Below are 20,093 nucleotides of genomic sequence, written 5' to 3'. Positions count from 1 at the left end.
GTTCCTTGTCCCACCCTCTGGAAGCCCAGCTGTGCTTCCTCCAGCTTCTCATGTGGTCTCAGCAGAGTGCTGTGTTCATGAGCTTGGGTTTGAATCTCAATCCTACCACCAGTGGTGGGAGCTTCAGCAAGACACCTTATCTTAATGAGCCTTAGTTTCCTCATACACCCAAACTTCTCTCACAAGCCCAAGGATTAAATGACATAACTGTGCATCTGGCAGACAACAGATACCCTATTAATATCAGGTAGTTAATACTATAATGAATGTTTCCCATGTAGGCTAACTGGGGTGGATTTTTGTTTCTTGTACCCCAAGGTTTTCTCTTAAGATGGAACTCCAGCTGTCCTCGACACTGACGCCTCTCACTTGGAGGCTCAGGGCGGGTCTCCTTTCTTGCCCCACCAAGGCCAGAGACAGAACCCAGTTTGAGACGGAACCCAGGCAGAGGTGCTGTGTTGCTCACAACACCTGGGCAGCCCTGGCAGCTGCTATACCCTCACCCTACTCATTGCAAAAGCAACAGGCGAGGCAAACAGATGGCTTTTTCCCTCCCCCAAGATGGGAAAAGAAAAAAAAAGGAAAGGGGATGAACAGATTTCCACTGGCTAGAAGATCAAAGAGAAATAGGCATTTTCACTGATAAACTTCACTTGAACGTCATCCTTGTGCCCAGGGATGTGATCATCCCAGAGCAGGACCGGGCTGGGACCAGCTTGCTGTTGCCTATTGATGTATCATTAATTTCTTTTTGTTTCCCGCTCTGGTGTACACCCGACTCAAGGTGAGAGAACGCAACTGGGCTGCGACTTCTCAGATTGATAGATTGCGTTTCTGTGCTGGGTCCGTTTCATGCTTGGTGACTTTGCAGCAAAGCAATTATCACTGTGGAATGCATAATGGCCTAATTAATAACTAATGTCAGGTTGGCCTCTGAGCCATGATTATACCTTAGCGAGCCAACTTTTTTTTTCTTTTAAACATTCCGAGAGAAAAATATTATTATAATTGACTGGTTAAATTGTCAAAGTGTCCCTACCCTGTGGACATGGGCGTTGTAGGAAGCACATAAAGCCTGGAAGAAAGAGAGGTGTTCTGCTGCCAATTGGCTGTGTGGCCTTGCTCAACATCTGAGTATTTTGGGGCCAGAACATCTGCACCTGTAAACAGAGCCACCCTTTCTGGAATTTAGTGGGATTCTTGGAGCCTGGGGCAAAGTAGCTCTTGTTCACTACTGGATCCCCAGGGCCTGCCACACAGTAGGTGCTTAATAACGATCAAGGGTAAGGACTCTGAACCTGGACTGCTGCTGCTGCTGCTAAGTCGCTTCAGTAATGTCCGACTCTGTGCAACCCCATAGATAGCAGCCCAGCAGGCTCCCCCATCCCTGGGATTCTCCAGGCAACAATACTGGAGTGGGCTGCCATTTCCTTCTGCAATGCATGAAAGTGAAAAGTGCAAGTGAAGCCGCTCAGTCCTGTCTGACTCCTAGTGACCCCATGGACTGCAGCCTACCAGGCTCCTCTGTCCATGGGATTTTCCAGGCAAGAGTACTGGAGTGGGTTGCCATTGCCCCTGGTTCAAATCTTGTCTTTGCCCCTTACTGGCTGTGTGACCTTGGGCAAGTTATCCAACCTCTCTGTGCCTTATTCTTCTCACTTGTAAAATATTGCTAAAACATTTACCTTATAGGATAGTCACAGGGAATAATAAATTGACATCTGTAAAGTGCTTAGAATGCTGGGGTTGAGCCAAGGCCTCCCTGGCTCCTGGAGGTTAGGTGTCTAAACCAACGGGGCTTGTCTTCAAGAAGCCACTTCTGCCTCTGACTCTTCTGCTAACAGTGTCATCCCCACTGACCCCTGGAGCCCGATACCCAGGCCTTCTATCTCCCTTGGCCACCTGAAGGCCAGACCCCCACATCCAAACTCTTTTGAAGCAGCCTTCTCTTGGCCACACCTCTGCTTCTGCCTCAAGTCAGGACACCATTATGCCACATGTCTCAAGTGTTCCAGACCCCGACTTCCAAGTCGACCCTCTCCTACCCCACTCACCCCCAGAGGGATCTTTCTAGAAAAGCCTCCTGGTTAGGCTGTCCTCATACATCAAGAGAATCCATGTCACCTCATCTACCCACAAGACAAAGTACAGACTTAACACGGCATTCGAAGCCCCCCTGCCCGGTTTCCTTGCCTCTTTCTCTCCCTTTCCTCCCTACATACTGTAGCTCCAGAAACACGGCCCAACTCACCAAATAGTCACTGGCAGATGACTATTCATTTTCAGCCTCTGTGTGTAACGCACTGAGCTAATAAATAAACACTCCGAACATGACCATCTCATTTAGTCCTCACAATAAGCCTGTCCACTAGGCACCAGTTTATTGAGGAAACAGAGTTGGAAAGAAGGGAAGTGACCTAAGATCACATCCAGCCAGTGTTCAAACTGGGGCTCAAACCAAGGTCTGCCTGATGCCAAGACAACTTGTACGCTTACCACTTTGTTCTCTGTGCTTCATCTTGTCCAAGCCTTCCTAACCTGAGCTGGGGTTTCACCTCCTGGAAGTCTTCCCTGATTGCCCCTGATTGCCGATAAAGTAAGCACATTTGCTTTTTTTCTTAGTTGATTGTGGACGTGGGCTCCCAGTGGGTAGCTTGGCCTCCTTGTTGGACAAAGCTCATTTCTTCTCTTAGCCAGGCCACCACAGAGATATATATAGTAGGAGCTTTATATATCTTTACCAGATCATTAAAAGTTCTTCCTTGCCCTTGCTTTGCTGCTTCCTGGACTTAACAGATTCCTTCAAACTCATTTCCTACTCTTTTTCCAAAATGTACTCACCCTACTGTTTTCCTGGCCCCATCCTACCCTCCAATAGCTAATCGGGTAGTTACTTCACCCATCAGGGAGTGCACAGTGCAGGACACAGGGTTATGTACTCACCTAGCCCTGTTTTTTCTTTTAACACCTTCCTGGGCACACGTTGGACTCTATTTCCAGCTTCCCTTGAAATTGGACATGGCCTTATAATTGAGTGCTGGCCAAGGAAGTGTGGGTAAAAACGATGTGGCCGCTTCCAGGTCTGGCCCTTGAAAACTTCCCCCATGTACTGTTTAAGTGAAGGGGACTCTGGAATGCAGTGAAGGCAGAGGCAGAAGCCAGGAGATACCAAGATCCCTGAGTGGCTGCGTGCAGCAGAGCCCCTTTGCGTCATTAACCAGCACCAGACTGTGATGTGACTGAGAAATAATCTGTTGCTGTTTGATGTCGTCGTTACAGGAATGAACCACCGTGGCTACTGCAGACACAATGGGTTTGAATCCTGCCTCATCTACTTCTCAGCTATGTGATCTGTGTCTCCACTTGAGTTTCAATTTTCCTTAGGATTCTCCAGAATATCCCCAAACATCCCAGATGTCAGATCACCAGCCTTGAGTATGGTACCATGCAGGTGCTCAAGAGATGGAAAGCCCTCCCACCCTCTGACCCCACCTCTGTGTCCCAGTTCCTGAATTTCAGCACGGGGCCTCTGCTTAGTTCCAGGACATAGGATTTGGCTGTTCCACGAATATTTGGCTTTACGTTTTAATTAAGTGTTGTTAGTTTGTAGTTGTGCTGAGAAGAATTGTATTAGAGGGCAGGAGTTTATAAACCTCAAGAAGGAACTAAATAAGAGCCTTTTGACTGTCACACTGTGGGGTCTAAGGCCAGGAAGAAGGAAGATGGAGGGAATTTAGGAGGTGAGGTGGTCTTTGTGGGTGGGGAGGCAGTGGGGGCCAGTGTACCAGGGTAAGCCTGGCTCAAAGCGATGCTGTGCTTGGCAGGGTAGATGGGGGTTGGGTAAAAGCCAGGGCACAGGTGAGGGCCTCAGGGACTCTGGCCACCTCTCCCGGGCTTTCGGCCCTGAAATTCTCGCCTCCCTTCTCCCTCAGGGCCTTAGCACACACTGCTCCTTTTACGTGGCATGCCATTCCAGCCCTCCTGTGGCTAGAATGCTCCGCGCCATGCTTTAGTTCACTGGCATTTCCTCCTGAAGTCCTCCCTGACATCCCATGACGCTCTCAGAACCCCATGGAACTTGTGTCACAGCCACTGCTACAGACGATGATTATACATTTACTTGCTGTGAGAGGGCCTGAATTACATCTGTCTTCTCCCAGAAGGTCAGCTCTGGAAAGGAATGGACTCTGTCTCATTTGCTCCTGTGCCTAGAATAAGTGCTCTGTATATACTGACGGAGTAACCAAATGAATGGATAATAATTTTCTCCCACTCCCTGAACACCTAAAAGCAGGAGGAAGCAAACTTCTCCTGTGAAGGGCCGGATAATAAATAGTTCTGGCTTTGCAGGCCATACAGATTGCTGTAATGACTCAGCTCTGCAGCTGTGGTGGGAAAGCAGCCGTGGACAATACATGAATGAATGGGCATGGCTGTGTTCCAATAAAGCTTTATAAAAACAGGCTTTGGCCTGAGGGCCAGCGTTGGCTGATCTCTGGCCTAAAGCTTGCTGTTTGGCTCTCTGTTTTCACTTGCACTTCTAGTGGTAATGCTGGGGCTTACCTGTAGCAGCTTGCCAAAGCTGACTGTTAAATTTTCTGGACTTTTACAAACTGGTTATTAAACATGGCCCTAATTAAAATTTTAAATCGTACAAACCTACAATTATAATACATAAATTACATTAAAAATGATGGTACTACAATCTGGATGAATCTTGAGGACACTCTGAGTGAAATAAGCCAGTCACAGAAAGACAAATATCGATGATTCCACTTCTATTAAGTACCTAGAGCAGCCAAATTCATAGACAGGAAGTTTAAAATTGTGGTTGCCAGGGGCAGGGAATGCGGAGTTACTGTTGAATGGAAACAGAGTTTCAGTTTGGAAAGATGAAAAAAGTTCTGTAGATAGATAGTGGTGATGGTTGTCAAACAGTGTGGATGCACTTAATATCACTGAACTGATGAGTTAAAGATGGTTAAGGTGGTAATAAATGTTATGTGTATTTTAACACAAAAAATTGGAAAAAAGAGGGAATACATATTCAGAACTCATCGCATTACTACTCTTGCGGCTCTGAGGTTATGCACAGCTATTATGTCTGTGGTGGAAACACTACCTGAGATGCTACTGCGTATCTCCTCCCAACTCCATGTTGCCAGCCTGAAATTGTTCCTGGCGGGAGTATTTACACCACAGAAGTCAGGACGCCCCTGACAGCCAGCTCTACATTTACCAGCACGTGATTGGTTATTTCTATGTATCTGTCTCCTCCACTAGATGGTGAACTTCCAGGACAAGAGCATCTCAAATATTAGAATCACCAGCAGAAGCTTTTAAAATCCTGATGTCCAAGCCTCACACCAGACAGAATGCCAGCCACTATGGGGAGGGACCCAAGTCTCAATATTTTCTTAAAGTCCTCAGGAGATTTCAATGGGCAGTTTGAGCATCTCAAACTTTAATGAACACATGAATCACAACTCACCAAATTATTGAGACTTTTTTTTTTAAATATAGTTGACTTACAAGGGGACCTTGTTAAACTGCGAATTCTGACTCCAGATATCTGGGAGGTGGGGTGGGGGGGGCCAATGTAACTCCATTTCTACCACACTTCCAGGTGATGTGGATGCTGCTGGCCCCATGTTCTGAATAACAAAGGGGTAAAGGATGAAATTCACAAGAAATTCAATCATAACAGTGATCCTTGCGATCGTTGCTGACCCTGAGGAGCGTGTGTCTGGCTGTTTCTCTCATTCAGCTGTACGGGCCCTGGGGACAGCAGGGGTATCTACAGTTGTTCACAACCTCATTTCTGGAGCCTGGAACTCACCCTGGAATACAGCAGGTGCAGAATAAATGTCTGCAAGACTGAAGGTCTCAGTGGAACTGGAAGGGAAGCAGGGATGGGCATGATGTGTACTCTAGGGCTCTGGCTGCAGGGGAAGGCATACCAACTCTAAAGCATGATGCAACACTCCTGACTCTGGGAGGTTCACACCACACAAAACCATTCAAGCTCTCTACCTGCACGAATCCTCCCAGCCTACCTGTGTGGTAGGGGCAGTTGCCATTCCCAGTTCACAGCCAAGGAAACCGAGGTTCACTGAGACCACTGGTCAAGGAGAGGGCTGCAATTGGAACCCAGTTCTGTGCCGATAGAAGCTTCTGTCATTTCTGTTCCACATTACAGGAGCCAGAAGAATGATCTGTGCTCACCCTCTTAGCTTCAGCGCAGTTCTTGGCACAAATGGAGCTCAACTGTCACTATTTCCTGAGCACGCGAGTCAATGATATTCACCACCTTAGCCCTTGAATACCATGCCTGGCACACAGCAGGTGTTCAAGAAACATCTACTGAACAGATGTCCGAGTGACCACAGGAATGGGCACTCACGCCCCGAGGGGACGTGCTGGCTGCTGCAGAAGCGTTGCTCTGCCTGCCGCTGGCCCCAGGCAGACACAAGCGCTAAGAGATGCTCGGCTGACAGCGCCATGAGATGGATGCACGCCCGGCGGCCTCATCTCCCCACCGACTGGCCCCGCATGGCCTTCCATAATGCAGTCCATTAAAAGGCTTGTAAATTTTCATACACGAAAGCCTACCATGGCATCAGCACAGACTAATTGCTGTTAAATGTGCGGGAATGTTACCGCCATGCTGCTGGAGCGATCACTCTTCCCAGCTCGGCCCAGACGCGGGCCCATTCCTCTGCAGGCAGAAAGCTTACAACGTGCGCACAAGGCCAAAAAGCAATTCGTGTCAAAAAGATCAATAATATAAAAATAAAGCATGAGAATTCTAGTTAAAGGGAATGTCATATAAATATGTGGCTCACGTCCATGATTCCAAGATTAAAAAAATCAATCAATATCGTTCTTTAGATGATGTTATTTCTAATGAGAAATACCCGGAACAACTGCAAATAACTGCTTAACTGGGGGGAAAAAGCATTAATAATTTACTTTATAAGGCATATGATACTGAATGAAAGAGGATTGCTGCTGGTTCTTAATTTGGTTGTAATATGGTGTGACAGGTTCAATGATGCTTTGGTGGGTTCTTAATATTAAATTCAGAAGGATGTTCAGCTCGTTATAAGTTTTACCCCAAGCTGGGCAGGGCAAAGCCAGAGGGGCCAGACCGGATTATGGGAGCCAAGAAAACCTGCATCATCAAAGTTATTATGTCACCAGAGGAAGGGGTGGGGAGTGGGTGTCCACATACATGCATGTGAGCCGGGAACAGGAAGGGTGGACGGAAATTCTTCTCTTTGAATCTTGCAAGTGACACTCTGTTTATTGAGCACTTGCTATATGCCAAGTCCTGGGCTGGGTATGCAGACTTGGGTTTGAATCCAGCTCTCTGCAATGGGCTGGGCTTCCCTGGGGGATTGTGCCTGGAAAAAACTCAGCAAAGACATATCTAAAAGGCACAGATCTGTCTGAAAAAAGAGGTCTCTTTTCGAACCCCTAACTACTTGCAAGTGTCCAATTCAGAGCCTCAATGTAGAACTGATCAATTCTACAAAAATCTATAGTGTTCTCAGCTTCTCTGTACCCATGAAGCTCCCTGAGGAGATCCACTCAGCCCTCCAAGCTGAGGTCTGAGTCTTCCACCCTCTGCTCTGCTGGTGAAGAGCTGTGTGAGCTAGGGCAAGCAGCTGAACCTCTCTGAACTGCAACGTCTCACCTGTCAGAGGGGACGACACCAGTGGTGCCTCCCTTGCAATGTTGCTGAGATGTGGTGACGCGTGGCTCAATGCACAGTAAGTTTTGCTGGCTAGTGTCCCAGCCTGAGTCACCACCCACCACCATGTGCTGGGTGCTGAGCCTCACTTACCTTACCTGAGAACGGGCGAGAGCAGATGCTTCCTCACGGGGCTTGGGGAGAAGTGGGAGGAATAAATTCAGCTCATCAGCTGGGAGTGATGACTAATGTCCAAAGAGCTTTGTTCTTGGAACTTTTCAAGGGTCAACTCATTTAACCCTCACATCAACCCTATGAGGTAGGTATTATTATTATCTCCATTTAAAAGCCAAGGAAGTTGAGGCCCAGAGAGGTTAAGTGACCTGCCCAGGATCACACAGCGGGCCAACAGATGGGTTAGGATGCAAGCCTGTGCCAATCTAGCTCCAAACTCACACTTGTCCCCACTGCTTATCTTTCCTGCTGGGTCCCGCTGGTCAGTGAGGCCGCTTCTCCCTGGCTTTGCTGGCTGGTCAGGACTGCATGTGTCTAACGTCCGTGTGGCCCCAAGGGGACCCCACTCACAAAGAGATGGCATGCCGGTGCTGGGAGCGACAGAGAAAGGGTTACCTCGGGAGTAAGAGAATTATGACATCAAAGACAGCTGAAATAGCAAACAATGTTAAGAGGCAAAAGGCAAAAAAAAAAAAAAAAAAAAAAGATCTTGTAATTAAATTTCAACTCAAAGGGAAGGGCAAGAGTCCTGCAGGCAGATGCAGAACAGGAGGGGAGCACAGGGACCAAGTTAGGACACGGCGTGCAGGGCTGGGTGGGGGGCTCAGGGCCGATCTGAGCTGTGAGGACGTGTGCTCCAGGCCCCACTTAGGCAGCTCAGCTTCAGGAACAGGGACGGGGGACCTTGTCCTGGTCAGAACCCCTTCCGCACCCACATCTGCCTGTGAGGGCGCAGCAGGGCATCCTCAGAGTCTGGGGCTGCGACGGAAGGTGGGGGAGGCCGATGATGACTTCTGGTTCTGGGCACAGGACGGGGGCAGAGAGCAGGAGCTTGGGCAGGCGGTGTGGGGGTTCAGGCGGGGCATGCGAGGCATATAGTCTCCTCTCTGCCATTTTTGAGAGGCCAGCCCCACCCCCACCACGCGGAGGTGATCAGGAGGCTTGAGGGATCCTGTTACAACCGGAGTCGCAGCCGGGCCCTCCTCTGCTCTAAAGCCTCCTGTGGTTCCCACTCAGGCAGTCACAGCCGAGGAGCCCTGAACGATGAGACACCCACAAACACGACTTCTGCTATGCGGCATGCTGGGTGAGTGTGGGGAGCCACGCTGGGAAAGATGGGAGTCCAAGCCTGACTAGGGGTTGGGGTCAACCAGGGAGAGCTTCCTCACTCTTGGGAGGATCTGACACTTGAAAGGAGTTAATTGGGTCAAGAGACAGTACCAGGAAAACATTCCAGGTAAGAGAACAGCAGACATGTCGCCTGAGGTGGGAATAAGCCAGGCTGTCTACTGGCTGAGGGGGGAGGCTGGGAGGGGCCAGATGGCCTGGGGTTTCTGCCCTGAGTGCCTTCTCCACCCCACACCACCCTCCTGAGGCTGAAGTCATGCCCACCTAGGGTCTCATCCTGCCTGAGGTACTAAATGGATGTCAGTCGTCTCCCCGGAACCTCATCTGTAAGGTGGAGATAATCACAGAACCTTCCATTAACAGAAATATCATGAAGAACACACGAAATAATCATTAAAGAGTGTGCACCACACGGTAGATGTGCAATAAAAGTCACGTCAGCAGACTTCTCCAGCAAAGGCAAGGCCCTCCTTCAGGGCCAAGCCTGGCTCCTGACCGACTAGAAGAGTAAGCAACTGAGTCTCAGCGATGTTCACATCAGAAGCCATGCAGCAGATATCCTGGCCTCTCTCTCGTCTGATGCCCTGTTGGTCCGAGCTGGGTCTGATCAATCCTAGCGTCCTGGCAGGTGGATATGGGCAGAAGAAGGAACTTCCAGTCCTCTGCCCACCTGAAAGTGAGGGAACTCCCCTTGGCAGACTGTGTTTGGCACCTCTGGCTACATGAGACCTGTGGGAAAGGGTCTGGAATGCCTCAGAACACAGGAGATTATGACTTGTTACATCTCTGACCAGGGTGGCACCCTGAAACCCACATGAATCAGGCTGTCCAAGCGCAATCACCCCATTTTAGAGAAGGCACAGTAAAGGGTAACTCACTCAATGAAGGGTATATGTATTTATTTGTTGACTGAATCATCCACTCATCCAACCAACACCCATCCACCCAGGATAGGAGTGCCAGGTTGGTGGGCATCGTGCCATGCTTTGCCACCTAACCACCCACAGGGAAGGCAGCAAGCCCTCCTCTTTTGCTTTCTTGCAAATTTCTATTTCAACATAACCCTTCTGCTCCTCCACAGACAGAACTTCAACTGCATCTGTTCTAGACTTCCTTTAACTACTGGGGTTTGCCCTGTAGATGCACCCTAATTCTATGGGAAGAAATACAAAGGAGAAGAGACGAAAGCTCAAAACTGCTGATGCTTCCACCCGGGCCCCTGGAGGGCAATGCTAGGTTTGAAACTGAGAAGGCTGCATGCTGCCTGTGTGCCCTGGCTTCTGCCTTGGGATGCCCTCGGGCATCGGGAGGGCAGAAGGCAGGGCTCTGCATGGAGGTGGTGATCTAAGGACCTGGTGCTGGGGGAAAATGAGAAAGCTAAAATCTGGCAAAGGCTGAAGCAGAGGGGCTGGGGGGGGTACAGAAGAAAATGGAGAAGAAGGTGGAAGAAAAGAGGAGGGAGATGAGAGTTGAGGATCAGTGGGGAGGAAAGAATTGGCACTCTAAATCCGGGCGTTCTGATTACCTCCTGCTGTGTAGCCACCCACCTCAAATGCAAAGGGCTCATAACAACTTCTTATCTTCATGGTCCTGGGGGTTGACCGGGCTCAGTGGGGTGGTTCTTTCTTGTCATCTCTCAGGCAGTCATGGCAAGATGGCAGCTGACGGCCAGCCTGGTTCCTTGACTTGTGTCTGGTGCCTTGGTGTCCCTGGCCCCTCTCTCTACCATGTGAAGACTCATCCCTCAGGGGCTCTCCATGCAGGCTGGGCTTCTCACCATAGGGAGCCTCAGGGTGGTCACATTTCTTACAGGAAGGCTGGGCTGGAGGAGGCGGGAGGCAGAAAGCCCAGGCCGGCTGAGGCCTCTGCTGTCGTGGGCACAGGGTCACCTCTGGCACGTCTACTGGTTCAAGTGGAAACTACTCTGAAGGCCCATATTCAGAGGATGGAGACACAGGCTCCGCCTCCTGACGGGGGAAAGCCAGGATCCAGCAGAGATGTTCAGCCACTGCAGCGACAGTGTGAACCTGAAGGTGGGTAAAAGAAGGGGACCTCTGGGCGGGACGTGACCCCTACACGCTGATTCAGCCACAGGCACTGAGCTCCTAGGGACATTATAGGAAGGGGACCTCTGGGCGGGACGTGACCCCTACATGCTGGTTCAGCCACAGGCACTGAGCTCCTGGGGACATTTATAAGAAGGGGACCTCTGGGCGGGACGTGACCCCTACACGCTGGTTTAGCCACAGGCACTGAGCTCCTAGGGACATTATAGGAAGGGGACCTCTGGGCGGGACGTGACCCCTACACGCTGGTTCAGCCACAGGCACTGAGCTCCTAGGGACATTATAGGTATTTGTTGAGTGGGCCTTGGAGGGACCAAGGAGAAGGGTGGCCCTTCAAGTTCTGGCACAAACGCTTGCCCAACTCCCTGTTCCGTCTCTTGGTAGGTGATGTCTCGACTCCCTCACCAAGCTCCTAAAAGGCGGTCATGCCACACGCGCTCCCTCTGATCCTGAGAGGACAGGGAGACAACATCCTCAGGCCCGAGCAACCAGACACACACACACCACAGTGAGAGCAAACGACTGGCTGGCCACTTGACAGTGAATCTCACTGGACCTCATGCGATCCCAACAGCTGTCCCTACGTAGGAGGGAACAGTGGCTCAGAGATACGAAGCCACTGGCCAGAGTCACACAGGCAGTGACGGCGGGACTCAGACCCCGGGCGTCTGACCACTACTCTCTCGCTTCCCATGGGGGACAGAGGCTGTCTCTGCCTCTTCGGTTTCCAAACTGCTATGTTCCAATCAGGCCCAGGTGAACAAGTCTGTTCTACCTCAATGGAAGGGGTTTTCCACCATGCAGGCCACATCTCCTTCATGGCGGAAGAGGAAGGAAGCAGGGGAAAAAAAAACCCTCTTACAGCAGTGGCCTTGCCATCTTCTGGCTGGGCCACTGCACACACGCCTTAGCAAAGTTTCACCTCTGATTTACCATAACAAAACTTTTAATTTAGATGTTTTCGTCTCTCTCTCCAAGTAAAAATAAGTTTAAAATAATGACTGTAATAAATGAAGGTAATTAATTGTAGTTTGTTCCTTTACTGTCTAGTCAGCTTAATTTTACCTTTTCAACTAATAATGAGAAAATAATTTTTGTGCTCGGAGGGTTAATGATATGTAACTGCGAGAACTGCTAATTGCATGTTGCAATCCATCCATCAACAACCCCATCTGTGCGACTTGATTATGTTTGCTAAATTATTGCTTTGAATTATCTTTCATAAAGCAACTTTTGTAATTAGCGGGGCTTTCGTCTTGCTCTTTTCTCTGCGCACAAGGATATTCAAACTTTGGCCATTTCAAGCTGTCTCCATTAAGCCACCTTCTCTGGCTGTCTTTGTTTCCCTGAGCAGGGGGAATCAAGACTGTCCTTTAAGCAATCAAGGCGGAGAGGGAAAGCTTCCTCAATTCACAGCAGGGCAAATTCACTTCCTCTCCGCCTCTCTCCCACCACCAGCACGGTGGGGGAAAGAAAAAGAAAATAAGACCCCCGCATACATAGTATGAAAAGATAAAAGGATGCCTGTATTCTGTATACACCAGGGCTGGTGGAGTGAAATTAAGGAATGAACTTGAACGTGTTATATTTCAACAAGAGGCCCGCACTTGGGGAGAAGGAATGACGGGTATGATATTCAGCCTTGGCGTTTTATGGGTTAGTTTATGTGACTCTGGAAGGTGTTCGCCTCAGGGAATATTCCTGGGAGGTGATTAATGCCCACTTGGGAATCTGCAGCTCTGAGCCCAGAGCCTGGTGGATTGCGAGAGGGAAGTGGCATAAAGGATGAACCCTCATTAAAAAAATTAAAATGAAAATCAAATTTGGATTATAAACGGCCTGTGTTGTGCAGTTTGTTCTGGACGAAGAAGATGCTTTTTATTAACACCTTTCTTTGCCAGCGCTTCTCCCCTGAGGCACTGGGAGGGACATGGCAGCCGCGATGGATTAGTCAATAGATCATGAAGAAAGCAGGGGTTTCGGGAATAAAACTCCAGACAAATGTAGTCTTTTTGGTACATTAAAGGGACGATGGAAAACCCTTTTAGAAAAATTAACAAAGTTCTTTGAAGATTGCCAGCTATTAAAATGGGGTCCGTTCCACATGCCATGTGGATTTGGAAACGAGAATTCAGCTTTGCCTCTTCTGGGCACCCTAAGACTCTCTCTCTCCTCCTGTACTTACTGAGCACCAACTGTGCGCCAGACACCATGTCAACTGCCCCCACCCTGCTCAGTTCTCAGAAGCCCTCCTGTTAGTCGCCTTTATCGAAGGAGGAAAACTGCAGCTCAAAGAGGTTAAGGAACTTCCCCCACGCCACACCACTAGTGTAAGATTCAAGCCAGGCCCATCTGAGTCTGATCCACATGTACTTTCCACTCTACTACACTTGGGTCTTCCCTGACCACTGCCGAAATCTAACATCTAACTCTTATTCCCATCGAAAGATGATGTAAGTCATGCTGGCTTCCTCTAGGGACAGAAAACCCCCTTCTTTTGGATAAAAAGCCTTGAACACCTAGTTAGGAAATAGGCAGATTCTGACCCAGGTATAGTGGAGGCGAAAGAAACCTATGTTGAAGGTGACTGATAACAGAAATAAAATAGTAAGGCTTTTAACATACAAAGTGATGTTCCAAACACTCTGTGAGTATTAACTTCGTTCTTCATTCACAACCCTATGGAATAGGTACAATTATTATCCAGTTTTGTAGAGTGGATACAAAAGTAACTTGTGCATAGAGGCACAAGCAACCTGCTTAAGGTCCAACAGCTAGAAACTGGTAGAAGCAGGATTCAAACCCAGGTTGACTCCAGAGTCTGTGCTCTTCACTCCCGAGAAACTCTCAATGCATCAGGAATTACATTAAATTCTTTCCTTTCATTGTATTTCATCTAATCCTCAGAACAACATGAAAAGATCTGTAGTGCTTTTATTCTCCTTTAACAGATGGGGAAACTGAGGCTCTAAGTGGTTAAGAGAAGCTTTGCCATGCCAACCCAAGCAAGGGGAACGGCTAAGAAAGCAATGCTCTACATGAAGCACTCAATGCCTGTCTTGGGGCTGGACCAAAGGATCAGCTGCCCGAGAGCGCTTGTGTGCTGAATGCTTCTTACGGGACCGTGAGCTGGCAGATGGGGACCTTTTTCTTAAAAAAAAAAAACAAAACACAAAGCCATGACAACACATTCCTAACATTATTGGTCTTCTTTCTGGGTTTTTTCCACCCTCTTCCAGCTCAGGCACCTCACAACCAAATAAATCAATACCGGATGGCCCTATAAATAAATAAGCACATCAGTCAACTCAGTAATAAAATGAAAGGATGAAAAATATGGAAATCAGCAACATTTGTGTAAATCCAGTTATTGTTTACTTTAATATTGCCTTATGTGCTTACTCGGTTCTGAAGAGACAGATTTAAAGTAATGTGGCACTTGGCGGACGACAGACTTAAAAATGCCATCTCCACTGGCGAGTGCTGAAGGGCCAATCCTTTCAGCGTCCTGCCTGAATCCAGGGGAAGACTGAGAAGAGCCCCCTGAAGACAGAATGTTGGAGAAACGGCCCTGCTCTTCCACCCCCCTGACTCAGTGTAACTCCATTCTTTTCCTTGCCAACCTCCTGCGCCAGCCAGACAAGTGGACATTCCTGGAATCCTGGTCACCAAGTCAAGCAAAGAGGAGACACGGGGGAGGTCCAGCTCCATCCCAGGGCTCCAGGAAGGCCAGAGAAACAACTGGCTGAGGACAGCTCAGCTGCTGCCAAAGGAGCGAGGGCTCGATGGGCAGGAAAGGATGTGAAAGGAGTAGGTTTTAAATACTCTGAGGGTGGGTGGTAGAGAGGATGTCAGAGCAGGCAGCAATCCCACCAAACGGAAACAGAGCACCCTTTCTTATCATGATACTATGGCTGATCTGGAGGGCATGGGCAGTCTACAATGGGGGCAGGGAAGTTTCTCTGCTGCTAGAAACCTGTGACAACCCCAGGTGGGAAAGGAGAGACAGCTGGGGGATATTTTTATGACATGCCACAGGCTTTGGGTCTTACCTCAGCTTGGAAGCTTTTTAATACAGGAGCCACCATCTCTCTGATTTCCTGTAAAAGAGATCAGTGAAGAGTTCACTGTGGTGCCAAGTAGCCCCTGCCTGCAGCTCACTGTTGTCCCTCAAATCAGCAAGTGTGTCCCATGGGACTTGCACTCCATGAGATTTCATGAGGGTTCCTCATATATACACCTACAGACAGACCCAAACACACACAAAAGGGCCCGGTCAGGTCTGATCGGAACACATCAAGCTTCTTCCCTGCAGGACCCTTCCCATGGTGCACATTGGGAATTTCTGGAAGAGGGAGAGGAAGTAGCATTTCCCAAGTGGATCTGATCATGAAATGATGTTTTATGCAAAGTACCTCATGCGACTGGTGGCTCATCATGGGTCATTCTTTGGAGCTGGGGCTGGAGAGGCTCCGCGCCCTGGGTCATGTTACCAACATCCTTTCAAGAAAACCTCTGTCCTCCAGGCGCTGCTCGGGAGATGTCTCTGGAGGTTGCCGTTTCTGCTTTCCCATTCAGTTGCCCTCTCTAGTAGAAACTGCATTTGGCATTTTAGCAACACTGCCCTGTACTGCCACCCCTTCCTCACCAGAAGATGGGGTTTCTGGGGGCTTTCTGGGGTCACCTGTCATGGGACCCAGCTCAGAAGAAGGGCTCTGTAAATGTTTACTGAACTCTATGCCACCAGGATATCTTCAGAAGGGAGCCTCTTATTTTTGGACCCTAATTTCATGCCTTCCTCAAGGGCCTTTGAGGTTCCCAGCCTCAAGGATGCCCCGGTGGACTCCCATGAGTTCTCTCCAGCGTGCAAGAGGAAGGTCTTTTAGAACCGAGGGTCCCAAGATCTTGACCATAAATGCTCCAGTTTTCTCTGAGACCCACTGGTGACTCCTCTAACCACTGCCATCTATGGTCCACAAGAAACCCCTGTGGGAGGAGAACCTGAGGGGGCTCGAGAGAACAGAGAGGGAGTGGGTAGCAGAGAAAAGCAGGAAAGGGAAGGATGCACCAAATACGTATGTCAGGTGAAGAATACATCTCTCAACTGTGAAATGGGATGGTGTTGCTTCTGGAAACAACCCTTCTTCTGGGTCCTGGGAACGCATCCTCACTGTTCTGGGCCCCCCCAGGGCTTCTCAGAGCCACTGACCACTATTATGTGCTGGGGATCTACTGGAGAGATGTGGGGAGTGCGTGTGAACCTAGGGAATTTATTTGATCAGAAGGAACTGTGAGTACAGGGGCTGAGCGTGGAAAAGGAAACTTCTGTAGACCCAGGTTGCGGGTTGTAAACTCATATGCCCACAGAGGCTGGAGGAAGAGGACAGAAAGGAGGCAGGCTGGGCGGCCTGTGGCAAATCTCAGGAGGACACAGCGCCTTTGTAAGGGGGTGGCAGCTGCTCGGCTGTTTCTGATGGCTGCTGCGTGGGGGCGGAGCCTCTGTGTGGCCAGCTCTACCAAATGGTCTCAAAAGAGATTGGAAATCCGAGTTTTGGGGTGAAATCAGAGATGCTAAATGTTGATAACTTACTGTAAAATTGGAGAGACTTTTACAGACCAAATAAAACACATCAACAGAAAACCTCTGGTCTGGGTTTCAGGAAACATAAGTATTGGAAGGGGCTTATCTCCTCTGAATTTACATGAAGGGACACAGGGGCTCTGAGAGGTACTGACTGTTGAAGGTCCCAAAACAAGTGAGTGGCACAGCTGGAATTATAATGCAGGTCAACAGATTCTCCAAATGGGCTCTGTTCACAAACCCCCACTCATATGAATTTAGGGGATTCAAATTTGAGAACCATGGTGAGGTCGGTGGGACTTTGGACCAGTGCCAACTCTTTTTAGATGCCCACCGCCCTTTGTCTGCTTAACCCCTGGGGGAAACCAAGCCCAGGCACCAGCAGGAGGTGAGCTGGGTACCAGCCAGATGATGTTCTTAAATAAACATGTCTTGGCATGACTCTCCCCCATCAGGAGAGACTAGTTCCAAAAATGAGAATTTTCAGAGGCGCGACTATAATAGGAATGGAAACTTATTCCTCCTAATTACATAATTGCATAATTATGCAGTATTAAAATTATGTAAGCTGAACTCAGAGGCTTAAAACCTGGCCTGGATTTCCCTTATCACCTGGGGGCTGCCACGTGGCCTGGGGGAAGGAGGTCTAAACGGTGGGCTGTGGAGATTTGTGGCCATTTCATCTCTGCTTCCCAGAGACTGGACTCAAAGACAAAGCTTCTGGTTCTCTCACTCTGGGCAGAAAAACTGGTTTAAAGACCAAGCTGTTCTCTGTTCTACGAGGGGAAGGAAGGATGCTCAGAATCTTCTCCTGCCTTCTTAGGTCCCAGTCAAACCCAGGACTCAACTTGGTCTTTCTAAAGCTGTACCATGGGAGACACACAGATCTGAGATTCCCACCCTTTCTCCAAGTGCACTCTCTCTCACCTCTCAAACCTGATTCCCCCCCAGACTTGCTCCAGGGACAAGTCCTAACTAGAACCTACTTCCCACTCTTGCCTTGAAGAATCAAAGACATTTATGACATGTGAGGAGGATTTCACAGCTAAGAGACCGACCCCTCTGAGTTTATGTGGCCTGATTTCTGGGTAGTCTCCTTCTTCTCCATCTTTCCGTGGCCCCCTCCTCCATCAGCAAGATGGCAACAGGACTCCTAGGTGATTCCAACAGGCAGGATGGAATCAACACGTCTAAGTCTAACACTATACCTTTGGAATGGCAGACCCTGTTTGGTTCTCCTCCAAGATCCAGGCCACCTGAGTGGGCAGAGAGCTGAGTGGGCTGAGATAGAGAGCCCCACCCTCTGCTGACCACAGAGAGGCACGGCTGGCTTTGGGAATGGGCCGGGCATCTGTTTCCCGTTTTCATGGCTCTGACGTGTCACATCCCTGCCAACATTATATGGAGTCAGGAGGTTTTTTTCTTCCTATTTGCATTTATTTCCATCATTAAAAAAAAAAAAATTTGAGGAGCAACAGGGGGCCTGATAGAAGAGGAAAAAAAATTCACACATTCACCCCTGTGAAGAAAGAAATGTGTCCATTCTTGTCTTTTTCCCTGCGGGACTCTTACATTGTGGGGGCTGGTCATTAACTGGACCACCCTCATAGCAGCTGGGAAAGACAACGCTGGTGGCTGGAGTTGCAAAGGAAGGGGTGAAGAATGAGGCACACTTATGGGGGATGGGTGCCACTTTCAGAGTTGGGAGATTAAGGGAAGGGCTGGAGAGGGTGACAGTCTACAGCCACCATCTCCCAGATGCCAACAGGAAAGCAAAACAAAATCAGGAACTCGAGACAAATTGTCTTTGCTGTCAAGGCCAAGCACCTGACTTGGACGTTAATGTGGGGAGAAAATGGATGTTGTACAGAGCCCTCAAAAACAATGACTTCTGTGGAGAAGCGTCCTGCTCTTACTCTAGACAGCACCGCTGAGTGCCACTATACGAAGAAACGCGGAGACGTTGAGGGTTGTAATTTTTCTTTGTGGCTAATTAGCTTCTTTTCTTGTTAGTCACTTATGTCTATAGTTTTCAAAATATAGTTTGAACGGAGAAAAATCTGCATTCCTACTGAGTTAATTCTATAACAGCAACTATACTGTACCTCAGGTACATTTTTCTTAAATTCCCGGCGGAGTTCAATTAAATGTTTATGAGAATGTTCACTCTCCTCCTGCCGTGCAGACAGCTCGGAAGCGACGGAATTAAGCTCCTTCTGGAACAATAAAAAAAAAAAAAGGAGAGAGAGAAAAGAAAAAGATTTTTTTTCCTCCTTTTCCTTTTTAATCATTGTACAAAACAGCATTCCAAACAAGTTTTCTTAACTTACAAAAAAGCTGAGAAAAGACAGGATATTGACTCCTGGCACAAATGAATAATTTACGAAACTGAGGATGCAACCAAAAAAAATCCAGGACAGCTTTTTTGCTTGTCAGAAGTCAGGCCAGATCAATACTCTCCTATAAAGTTGGGTGGAGTTGTTTTTTTTCATTTCTTCCTTACGCCTCTGCCCCACCTCTTAAATTTCCAAGGGAGTGATGGCATAAGCTTGTCAGTAACTGTAGAAAACATCTCCAAACCGTGTCAAAATAGTAAAGTGCGGCATATTGTATGGGCATATTATAGTGTAAGAAAGTGCTGTCGACAGCTTTCATATATCAGAGGTGGGAACTGTTCCAACTATGACTTACTCACACTTAAGGGTTCATAAATACGCCTTTTAAGATATAGATGGCTTTTTAATTTCAGTAGATTTTGGAAAAATGAAGGTGCCAATAAGAAGCAAGATGACCTTTTGTGTATCCTGCAGTAAATCATTTAAGGTTCACTTCAAGTATAAGAAATATTTCATTGAAGACGGCTGGATTCAGAGCAAAGGATTGGAAGCAGCCTTGCCTGCTTATGTGGAATGAAGGTTTCAGACCAGGTTTTTACAGGATGCACCAAGGAGAGAAAAAAACTGAGGGATGGAAGTGGGGGACGCTCCAGCTCACACATGACAGACAATGTCTGCTGGTCGTACATGTATATTTGATCACCCTTCTCGCAGCTTTCTTCACTTTAACGGTGGCAGTTTCACAAGGGGAGTACAATTCACCATGAGTTGTCATGGATTTCATTTGCATAATTCAAGAAATGCTCTGTTTATGTGGTCTGCTGCTTTCTTGCACCATCCCGAGATGGGCTTTTTTTCTGGACCATAACTCGAGGAGCATTTCTGTATATATCACCCGATTATATCTGCAGCAATCAAGCCCCATAATTTCCTAAATCCGGTGATGCAATAAATTTCTGCAATCAGATTTATTAAAAACACACACGCAGATGCGAGAGTGTATTTCGAGGGTGAACTCTTTAATCTAACATATGTATGACGAGGCCTGGTAC

At 48.3% G+C, this 20,093-nt stretch overlaps 1 protein-coding gene across 3 annotated transcripts in view; it reads right to left on the bottom strand.

Annotated features, from left to right (window-relative positions):
* Positions 1-20,093, bottom strand: part of CUX2 (cut like homeobox 2) — a 275,625-nt gene that overhangs the window by 82,012 nt on the left and 173,520 nt on the right. For all 3 annotated transcript variants that reach the window (XM_069557872.1, XM_069557873.1, XM_069557874.1), the window contains exons 2-3: positions 18,811-18,921; positions 15,177-15,224 (exon numbers count right to left, since the gene is read on the bottom strand). In XM_069557872.1, coding sequence (XP_069413973.1) covers positions 15,177-15,224; positions 18,811-18,921 — 159 coding nt within the window. The remainder of the gene's footprint in view (positions 1-15,176; positions 15,225-18,810; positions 18,922-20,093) is intronic.

Source organism: Ovis canadensis, chromosome 17, assembly GCF_042477335.2.
Source record: "Ovis canadensis isolate MfBH-ARS-UI-01 breed Bighorn chromosome 17, ARS-UI_OviCan_v2, whole genome shotgun sequence".
NCBI lineage: Eukaryota > Metazoa > Chordata > Mammalia > Artiodactyla > Bovidae > Ovis > Ovis canadensis.
This window is presented reverse-complemented; position numbering and strand designations above follow the sequence as displayed.